Source organism: Tursiops truncatus, chromosome 5, assembly GCF_011762595.2.
Source record: "Tursiops truncatus isolate mTurTru1 chromosome 5, mTurTru1.mat.Y, whole genome shotgun sequence".
In the NCBI taxonomy this organism is placed as follows: domain Eukaryota; kingdom Metazoa; phylum Chordata; class Mammalia; order Artiodactyla; family Delphinidae; genus Tursiops; species Tursiops truncatus.
Window position 1 is genome coordinate 22,668,977 of NC_047038.1, and position 11,363 is coordinate 22,680,339.

At 35.1% G+C, this 11,363-nt stretch overlaps 1 protein-coding gene across 1 annotated transcript in view; it reads right to left on the minus strand.

The window, feature by feature from the left end:
- Positions 1-10,245, minus strand: part of LOC101340069 (bifunctional heparan sulfate N-deacetylase/N-sulfotransferase 3) — a 139,851-nt gene extending 129,606 nt beyond the window's left edge. Inside the window, exon 1 of the mRNA XM_033856729.2 lies at positions 9,083-10,245. Coding sequence (XP_033712620.1) covers positions 9,083-10,105 — 1,023 coding nt within the window. The 5' untranslated portion in view covers positions 10,106-10,245. The remainder of the gene's footprint in view (positions 1-9,082) is intronic.
- Between the last annotated feature and the right edge of the window lie 1,118 nt (positions 10,246-11,363).

Below are 11,363 nucleotides of genomic sequence, written 5' to 3' on the forward strand. Positions count from 1 at the left end.
TTTAATGAAAATTAAATGATAATAAATATAAAACACAAAACAATGTATGTACTCAGTAAGTGTTACCCCTCTTGGGAGTAGCTAAGTACCCCCAAATATATCATTATAAAATAATTACATCTCTTATGTAATTATTATAAGCCATCAGCACAGAAATATGAAAGAAGACCCATTTATATTTTGACTTATTTCCAAGAATTATGGAATGTTTGAAAAAAATCAATCCAAAAAAGGAAATAGCCCAGTAAAATTTTCTCCTTTGTTCTTCACTTCCTTTATAAAAAACATGTTTCGTTATTCATCAATGTACCCCTTGAAATCCTTATCACGGCACTTAGAGTAGCTGTTCATAATTTTCTGAACTGAACTGAATTCTAGCATCTAAATCTGAACTGAGAGTTTTCCTCTTGTAATCTGCTGCTCATCTAGTGTGTAAAACTTGTCATTGCCTGTTGAGCCTTAGTACCATCTATGATTGTCCTGCTCTTTATCCTGCTTGGGAAGGATTCATCACATCGCACCTTTAAAAATGTAATTAGTCACCAAATATTGTTTATATATTCATGTGGTGTTCAGAAACATTATTTTGTCTCCTTTAAATAATTTAAAACTCATTCTTTTAGAATGTCATTGTGTAACAGATGACTCCTTGATATTAATAGTAATAGAGACACATTGCATCTCACAATGTAACAAATTTAATAAAATTTATTAAATGTAAGTAGATTATGGATACAAAATAGTTTTTCCCTTTGCTAAACTATTTTCTTATTTCCCCATGTTAAATTATTGCCGAAAACTATTTCCAGAAAATTATTTCCTTAATGTAATTGTCTTTATAGCTGCTAGCACACTATGGCTATTTAATTTTGATAATAATATTGAGAATGATGTATTTTCCTGTATATTGTAAATCACATTATCTAACATTTAGAAATAAGTATTCTACCAAACTGAAAGAAAGAGAAACATTTCATATACGTTCATTAAGAACAGTCCCAAACTGCCTAACTTTTTGACAATTATAAAACAATATAGGGCCCAGAGGGATTCGGACACATTTTACTACCACAAACATTCAGGTGACTTCTAGGGAGCCCTATTTTTCCTAGTATGAGCAACAATGGTTATACATGAAGGAACTATCAACTAAGCATTGTAAATTCAACAGAACTATCTTTCAAAGACAAGGGTGAATAAAAACATTTACATTCCATAAAATCTGAGAGTTTACCACAAATAGACTCTCACTAAAGGGACATCTAAAGGATATGCTCCAGGAAGAATGGGATTCATCCACTCAACAAATATATAAGGAGCCAGACACACTTTTAGGTGCTGGGGATACCTCAGTGAACAAACAGATGAGAAAATCTTGTCCTCATGGTGTTTACATTTTAGTAGCCAAAGTCACAAACCAACAAAAATAGGTAATTACATAGAGTCTGTCCAGTAGTGTGCTATTAAACCTTTAACAACTGGCTCTTTGAAAAGAAAAAAGCCTGAATTTGTAGAATTTGCCAGTTTCTTTGGTAATACTACCCCCATGCCAAAATTCCAAACTACTGGCCATGTTATTGAAGCTGGGAAGAGATGTACACAGTTGATCTGGTGAGCGTGTGCCAATTTCAGCACACTATTGATGATCATAAGTGCTAGGGAAAGAAATTAGCAGGAAAAGATGGGAAGACTTGGGGTGTTGCAATTTTAAAGAGAACGGTCAGAGAAGACGTCACTGATAAGGTGACATTTGAGTAAAGACCTGAAGGAAGTGAGGAAGAGAGCCGTGCACCAATTTGCGGGAAAAACATTTTAGGCAGAAAGAACAGCAAGTACAAAACCCTGAAGCAGGAGCTGGAACAGCAAGGAGGCTAGGGAGGTTAGAGTGAAGAAGAGGGGAGCAGGGCATGTGATCAAGGAGTTAAGGAGAGGGTATAAAAGACTAAGAATTTTGGCTTTTAATGTGGGTGAGACTGGAAGTCACTGGAGGGTTCTGAGAAGAAGAAGGACATGATCTGAATTATACGTCAATGACATCACTCTGGCTTACCTGTTGAAAAGGAGTAGGCCAATCTAATTAAACCATGATGGTAGTAAAAACAATAATGTCTAATAAACAGCCATAACATAGTTAATATCCAAAACAAGAAAGGCTCATCAGGGGGGTGGGGGTGGAAGGGATTGGGGGTTTGGGATTAGTAGATGCAAACTATTATATATAGGATGGATAAACAACGAGGTCCTACTGTATAGCACAGGGAACTATATTCAATATCCCATAATAAACCATAATGGAAAAGAATATGAAAAAGAATATATATATATATAAATATATATAAACTGAATCCCTTTCCTGTACTTCAAAAATTAACACAATATTGCAAATCAACTATACTTCAATAAAAAAAATTTAAAAGAAAAGAATGGCTCATCAGCCAAAGGAGAGTGGACATGATTGGAGACAAAGTACTTTGCACTTTTTGACTGAGGTGTGAGAATATTAATATTACCACTTTCTTATTAGCACATATGTTTAAATTTCTGGAGAAACCACTAGTTTGATATATATAAAAAAATATGTATAAATATATAATATATATATATATAAAATATATATATTTCAAACCAGGAATGGGTAGAAAAAAGAAGGAAACTGACAATTAAAGCAATAAAGGACAGAGAGAAGGAAAAGAAGATACAGAACAAGTGGGACAAATATAAAGCACGAAATAAGGTAGCTGAAATTAATGCATACACATTGATAATCATATTAAGTGTACGTAGACCGATCTTGTTAATTAAAAGACAAATATTGACACAGTAGATAAAAAGCAAAAGTCATAGAAAGTTGTTCTCAAAACTAATTTATAATGTAAAGACAGATGATAGAGCAAATATAAAAATGAGATAAAGTATAATTTTTAAATAGTAACCCCCAAAAAGCCGGTGTAGCTCTACTAGTATTAAGATAGCCATAGAATAATAAAATATTAAATTAATATATAAATATATACACACACACACTTAAGTAACATAGCTTCAAAATATGTAAGGGAACAACTGACAGAAAAACAACGAAATATTTACAATCCACTATTAGAGTTGGAGAATTAAACATACCATCTTTGGTAACGTCAAGTAGTACACTCTATTCCTTCCCCTCCATCCAAAAAAAGATCAAAACAGGAAGAATACAGAAGCTCTGAACCACACAGCTAACAAAGTTGAGCTAATAGATATACCTTGACTGTACAATATATGTTCTTATAAGAATATTGTATCCAGTCATAAAGTGATTCTAGCAAATGGAAAGTATTGGTATCAAATAGACACATGCTTCCAGAGCACAATGCAATTAAAGTGGATATTAGCAAATAAAAAATAAGAAACATCACAGAGAATGGAAAGGAATTAGAGAAATATGAGTTTGGGGGAAAAAAAGATTGGTGCTATGTACAGGCCTTAACATCCATCAATAGTGAGCTATCTGGAGAAATGTTTCCTTTCTATTTTCACTTATGACAGAATAACTGGTTGCAGTTGCCTTTTCCCTGCAAACGTTTGGTGTGTCAGTTTCTTTTTCAATGACTTTACGAAACCTCTGGCTTGACCTTAGCTGGGGCAAGGAAGGTTCTTGTGAGAGGGTGAGGTCAGGCAGCACGAAGCTCCCCTTCACTGAAGCTTCCATTTTAGCCTCAGGGGGGTCAGCTCCCCCTGTATGACAGAGAAGTCAGCCAAGTCTGTCTTCTGAGCCTGATACCACTTACTTCTCAGAGCTTTACGGCTTCCTACTTCTATTTTCAGCACTTTCTTTTCCCTAGGCGCTCTGGGACCTTCAGTTAGCAGGGAAAATAATGATAAAGTCACTCATAAAGAACTGTCCTCTCTTATGAGGCCACTTACAAAATGTAGATTTAAGGGGTAATCAACAAACAGCCAAACTAAGGAATAGTGACGTATAAGGGAGCAGTGGGAAAGGTTAGGGTGGTGAGAACGGGAATGGTTGCTAAGTCCCTCCAGTCGTACTCAGGCCCCTGTTTAGTGTGCTCAGATACAGCTGGGCTGGTTCTTGATTTTCTCACGGATGTTAGAAAGTTTGTCAATGTTAGAAAGAGCGCGTGTGCCTATTACAGAAGGAGAAGGAGGGAGAAACATAGGCATGAGAGTGATATGCAGCTCTTTTATTTGTTGAGAGTATACCTGCAGACAGTTCAGTAAAACCCTTAAGACCACTTTTATCAGAGCCTCCTCCCTGTTCCACTTCCTATCTGTCTTAGGGCTGAAATGTTATACGAAACGGTCTAAGTCTAAAGGTATGATGCATCTGAGGCCAAGTGAATTCATTCTTCTAAGAGAGAATTTGAATTGTTAGTATTCATTTGGTCATGCTGTGCTTTCATGTATAACTTTAAAATGCTTTAATGGGAGAAGTATCTCTTTATATACCCACTTTCCCTCTCCAAAAAGCCTTTCTCCAAAAACCACTAGTCTCAGGAAGTTTGAGGACAGGTGTTAGAACACTAGGAACTTGAATTCTCTAACATCACAAAACTAGTCCATGGTAAATTTGAGACAAGTCCATTTAGTTCAATACACACACACACACACACACACACACACACACACACACACACACACGCCCTTCCTGACTTCAATTTTACTGAACGTAGTATAATATTTGTCTACACTATGTTCTTTGGTTCTTTAAGGGCTATGGCTTGTGGCTTGTAAGTTCTCCAACTAATGAAGATAACACCTTAGGTCCCTTATTTATCTTCTTCCTCTTGAAGAGTCATTATTTTGTGACATGTCACAGTTTCTTCTGTAGCTTTGAGGCTCTTTGAAACGTGCTCATATTATTCGGTAGCAAGGCAGGTAAAAACTGATATTGCATTGCTAATTCTAATCTTCCGATTAAATAAGGAAACGCAGTGTTTTTGCCCCACATAAGGAAAAAAAGCACGTTTGCAGTGATTAGCATCACAGTTAAAATTTACGTGGTATGCAACCATCCTTCTAATTTTGCAAGAAACATTCTACGTCACCTTCAATTTCCTCACATTCTTTTCAATTTTCCTAATACATCAAATAGGGTACGTATACTTGTTTTTTTAGTGGTAATAATTAAATAAAAGAGCTTCATGAAAATATTTCTATTAATTATGTACTATTAATCACCACATCCATGACCTTTTCTTAGACCACCTGCTCTTGGATCTTTCTTCCTAGGAAAAAATCCTTCCCTTACCCTAGTTAGTTAGGGAGACCTATCATTCCAGTTTAAATGGGACGCTGAATTTTAGCATTGAATGCCCTCAGTGTAAGCAAAGCAGGATAGTTGGTCCCTCTAACTCTAGCCCACCCTCCAGCTAATTTCTCTTCTCTCTTTCATATCAGAATTTCTCCACTGAGTACTCCACACTCTCCTTCTTCATATCTTAACCCTCTAATTTACTCCTGAACGTACTTCAGCTGTGCCTCTGCCTCGATCATTCCATTACCCTGGATCTTGTAAGAGTCCCCAGTGACTTTTATCTTTTGCCAAAGGAGACTTGCCATTTCTTACCTCGGTGGACCCTGCTAATAGATTTTATACTGCTGATCACACCCTCACTGAAGCTCTTTACTCCCAAGGCTTGTATAGCATCACAGCTTTCTGGTCTCCGACTATTCTGACTCTTATTCACAGGATTTTCTCTCTCCACTTGTTTTCTGAAAGATGATTTTCCTCAAGATTCTACACTTGATCTTCTTCTCTTGTCACTCTATAAACCCTTTCCCTGGCTGATCTCACATACTTCCATGCTGAAAGTGAACCATCCCCTAATTAGAATGATAACTTCAAAAACTACACTTGCTACCCAGACTTCTCGGGAGCCAACTACCTGTTAAACATCTATACCTGTATGTCCCAGATGCACTTCAATAAAACTGAAAATTTTCATATGACCTCTAATGACCTTCATTATGATCTTCTTGCTCTCTCCTCTTTCTTTGTTGTTGGAATAATCAACTATTATTCAACTACACTAAATATTTTTTAACTTTAAAAAAATTTTATGGAAGTATAGTTGATTGACAATGTTGTGTTAATTTCTGCTGTACAGCAAAGTGATTCAGTTATACATATATATATATATTCTTTTTCATTATGGTTTACCCCAGGATACTGAATATAGTTCCCCTAGCTATACAGTAGGACCTTGTTGTTCATCCATTCTATATATAATAGTTTGCACCTGCTAATCCCAAACTCCCAATCCTTCCCTCCCCCTTGGCAACCACAAGTCTGTTCTCTATGTCTGTGAGTCTGTTTCTGTTTCATAGATATGTTCATTTGTGTCATATTTTAGATTCCACATATAAGTGGTATCATATGGTATTTGTCTTTCTCTTTCTGACTTACTTCACTTAGTATGATAATCTCTAGATCCATCCATGTTGCTGCAAATGGCATTATTTCATTCTTTTTAATGACTAATATTCCACTGTATATACATACCACATCTTTATCCATTCATCTGTTGATGGACATTTAAGTTGTTTCCATGTCTTGGCTGTTGTACATAGTGCTGCTATGAACATAGGGGTGCATGTATCTTTTTGAATTTTAGTTTTGTCTGGGTATATGCCCGGGAGTGGGACTGCTGAATCACATGGGAACTCTATTCAACTACGCTAAAAATCTTAATGTCATCCTTGATTATATTCTCTTTCATCTCCATTGATCCAATTACTAAGTTTTCAACTTTACCTTCGATATTGTTCTTATATTGGTCATTCCTTCTCCATTCTTATTCTCATTTCCTAGTTTCAAGAAACCTTCTTTTGTCTGAATATCATCTCTACAGCCTCCTAAATCATTATATCACTATAGCTTTGCCTTCCAAATCTGTTCTACTTAATAGGACTTAACAGTTCTGGTAAACAGCACACAGTATAGTGTTTCACACAGCATTACTTACATAAAACCAAACAGGCACTTTTCCTATTGTACTCACCACATTGCAAGCTATCTACCTATTTATCACTCCCACTCCACCCCTACCAAGACAGTGGTACACTCATTAAGGGGGAGCCATGCTTTATTTATCTTTGTATCCCTAGTGCCTACCTCCACGGTTGGCGTGTGATATGGCCGTTCCAAGTATTAAGCAGGAAGATGCTCAGCACAGTCTTCACCTATGTGCTTTCTGAGCTTCTCTAACTTTACTCTCCCGACCCTCTCTTCTAAAGGGATAAGACCATGGTGTACGTTTCTATTTACATATCACCAAAACTACTTCACATGTAGGACATGCTTAATAACTAGTTACAGAATGAATCAATGAAGGAATGAATGAATGGGTGAATGACTATGTTTAGAGACACAATCACAGATACAATTTAGAAGTAGTTCAAAAACCCAAATAATTCAAAACATACTTTCTTTTAAGCCTTTAGGTTGGTTAGAAAATATATTCCCATCTAAATGTGAGCAATTCATAAAATATTTTACACATGTTAAATTCTTATTGAATTTATTCAGTAAGGTTTTAATTTTTTATACCACTTAAAAATGGCTTAACCTTAAGAGCACTAAAGGCATTTTGTATTTTGTTTAATTTTAGAGGATATAGTAGAGTTTGCATAAAAAACTCGGAGACTTATCTAGCATATTTTTAATGATATAACAACATATTTTGACAGTTTTAAAGACTTATATTTTAGAAATAAAGCCTTAAAATTTTTTTTATCATAATATTTTGAAATGGAAAAATTAGAAAGGGAATTATATATTGTTTGTAATTTTCAAGGATATAATAAATGTTTTTTTTTCATAATAAATGTTTAAACTACCAGCTTCGTTTAATTTAGCTACATTTTCAAAGACTATTTCAAAAGACTAATGAAAACTTAAGCACAACTTCATTAATTAATTTATACTGACTTAAAAGGAAGAGTCTAAAATATTGCCAAGAATATGAAAGGTGTTTTTTTCTTTTCAGTCTTCACACTCTCTTATGGTAACATTTAATAGTCCTTCTGGTATTCTTAGCTCATTTAAGTAGTGTGATGAACATTACTATTACTTGCCAGATGCTTAGTGTCTGGAGAAAAGAATGCAGTTTCAAGACTTTTTTTCCATCTGACTCAGTACTTTATATTTTACCAAAAGGTCAAAGCTATATAGAATAAAAATTATGTATCAAAGTCTCTCCTTTCACTTTTCGTGAAATCAATATGTAGTATAACAGAGGTAGAATCCAGTGGCATTTCGAATGGGAAATTAAGATCAATGTAGATCATTTTAATTTTAAATTCCATTAATATTAAACAGCCAGTTGTTTATGTAATATAATCCCTTCACAATGATAACCAACTATCTTCACATAATTGTTTTCTATCTAAGTGCAGCAGTTTTACATAATAAGAAATCTAATCCAATATAAATGTAGCATGATAGGTTTCATATATGAACCAGAATTGTTCAATGAATTTTGAAAATTAATGTAAATTCTTATGTGTGTATGTGAATAGGTATGCTTGTGTATTCATAGCTTTCCATATTTAGTAGTGCTAATTTTCAGAGTTTCAAAAAAGTGACAAGAGAAAATGAGTCACACATTTGACTTCCAGAAACATCTGAACTTGCTACTTATGAGATCTTTAATTCTTGAAAATTTGTGGGAGTATTTATTTTCATTAAAATAAATTCACCTGGATTTCATAGCTAAATGGACTCATGTCTGAGATTAGTAATAGTTTACTGAGGTAGATAGTTTCTGGAAAGTAATTAAACAAAGTGGTTTCTACTCTGTAGTTTTAAATACACACGGAAATGCATTTCAGGATTCTGCCACACTCAATCCTTTAGTACAATCTTCATTTTCTTCTTGATTCAGAGAAAAATGTATTATCTACTTAGTTGTTCTAGGGCTGAGATATAGCCCCATATCTCAATAATAGCTGAGGGTAGCCAACTCATCCCAGTTTGCCTAAGAATTTCCAAATTAAATAAAAATCCTATGTCCCAGGAAATCCCTTAGCCCTAGACAAACCTACTGAGAGACGAACCAAACTTTGAGATAAAGAGCCTTACCTTAACATCATTGGTGTTCATTCTTGTTCCTTCCTTTCCCACAAAAATATCATCAATATCCACGAGAATGTACCTGTCCAAGGACAATGTAAGCCTCTTCCCTGACAAGAAGGAAACAGCATCTATGAAGATGAGCTTATGCAACCAAAAGTTCAAGTTGCTGCCAAAAAGAACTCTGTGAATTCCATCATGGAGCCCCAGGTCGTGTATGACAGTGGCATAAAAAGCACCTTTAGGGATGGGAGGAGAAAGGTTTTCTGGGGTCTTTACTTTGGCAAATATTACTGGTTGGTAGGCTGAGTGATTAATCTGGAAAATGGTCCAGTCAGTTCCAGGTAAAGAACCTTTTTCAAGCTTAGAAGGTTTGGTCACATGAAGCAATGGAGAATGAGGATTAATACAACAATCTTTTACTGCAAGGTTTCCATATACAGAAAAAGGGAAACCTTTCAACTGAAAACTCTGTAGGCTCTTCTCGCTAGTTTTGTGGAATCCAATGACACCCACACCATATTCAACACAGTATTTATCTAAAAGGCTTCGATTCCAAGAGTCCATATTTATATACTTTAAAATATTCTCATAAATAATGAGAATGTATTTGCCTTTAGTTTTTTCTATAAGTGCTGGGAGATCCCCTTTTCCAGGAGCAATTTCAATGTGATACTGGAATCTGCTAGATTCTAGAATCATAACGATGTCTTGACCGAGCGATGAGTACTGGCTCTCCACAAACACCAGGACTGTGGGTTCTGTCCTTGAGGCATCAGAAAGCTTCCTTGTCTTCACTTCCATCAGCCTGTATGGTAGGTGCTGGAAGTCCCCACAGTCTACTTCTGAAGCCATCTCAGACAGTTCATTTTCCTGTTTGTAGCCACTGTACAGGTAGTAAGCAGAAATAATAATGCTCACCATACAGAATGTGGCAAGCAGAATCACCGTCCTTTGAAAGTGTCTGTGCAGCTTCATGATAAAACTCATGTTGTATATACTTCCCTCAGACTGTTCCAATAGAGGCACCATAAAAAAATAAAAGAAGAAAAGAAAAGATGATGTTTCAGACACTTTTCCAGCCTCAATCAATAGTTTATGTCACCATTGCAGCACATTTGTGTCACTTGATCAGGACTCACAGAAAATACAATCTGAAAAGTAGAATAAAATGCAATAGAATATCAAACATTCAGTCTGCAGCATTAAAATGAGCAAGTTTTTATCCTTGTGACTGGCACAAGTGGCAACCTGTGAGGCACATGAACTGGTGTTTGGTAAGTAAGAAAACCTCTTTCCTTCTCCCAGATCTGAATGAGGACATGGAAGGGGCACAAAGAGGGAAAGGCCTCCACTGAACAGAGGTCTCTATCCCTAGTATAGAAAAGACGTTGGACTAACAAGGAATTGCCTCTTACTCCTTGAGCTTTGCATCAAATTCTGTAGATCATATAGACCTAAGATCACAGAGAGGTCACCTGAGCCATACATTGCCATATCATGTAATACAGGCTCAAACTATTTGTTTTTAACTGCATACACTGAAAATTCATAAAAGTTTGGATATATTTCATTAAATGCTACTATTATGACAACAGTTTCTGCTTTTTAGAAAAAGTTCAGTAATTATATAAAAAAACTACCATAAAAGTGTTTTTAAAAAACATAATGAAAACAACTGCAACTTCATGAAACACTTTGTTATGCTATAATTTCAAATCCTTTTCAAGTTTCAGAAACCTTTGAAAAATTTAGTAACTTTTGAAAAATAATAAGAAAGAAACATGGGTGCTTTTTAGATTAGAAGTTATTAGAGTCTTACGGTCCTGGCACTTTTCATGGAAATATCATGGAATATAAAAAAATTTAAGAAAGGTATTATTATTGTCCATAAGGCAGGCTGAAAGCTAGCTGAAGACAGCTGAAAGCGCTAGTGGAGAACATCGTAGTTGACGTTCTTCACAAGATTAGGGTTTATTACACTTCTGTCTCATATTGTCACTTTGGTCCTGGTACCTTCTAAGTAAAATGATAAGGTTAGAATAAATGATCACCAAGAACATTCTGGCTCTAAAATTCTGTGATATTCACCTCTGAAATAAGCAATGAGCAATATTTTGAATAATATATATTTATCTTTATGAAGAATATAATATTCTGGAATGTAACTGCAGGATATTTATAGGATAAATATCTTATTTAAATTATATATTGTACTTTATTCATTCAAATATTTAGGGAATCTATATCATTCATTCAAATATTTATGGGATAATTATCTTTCTATTTA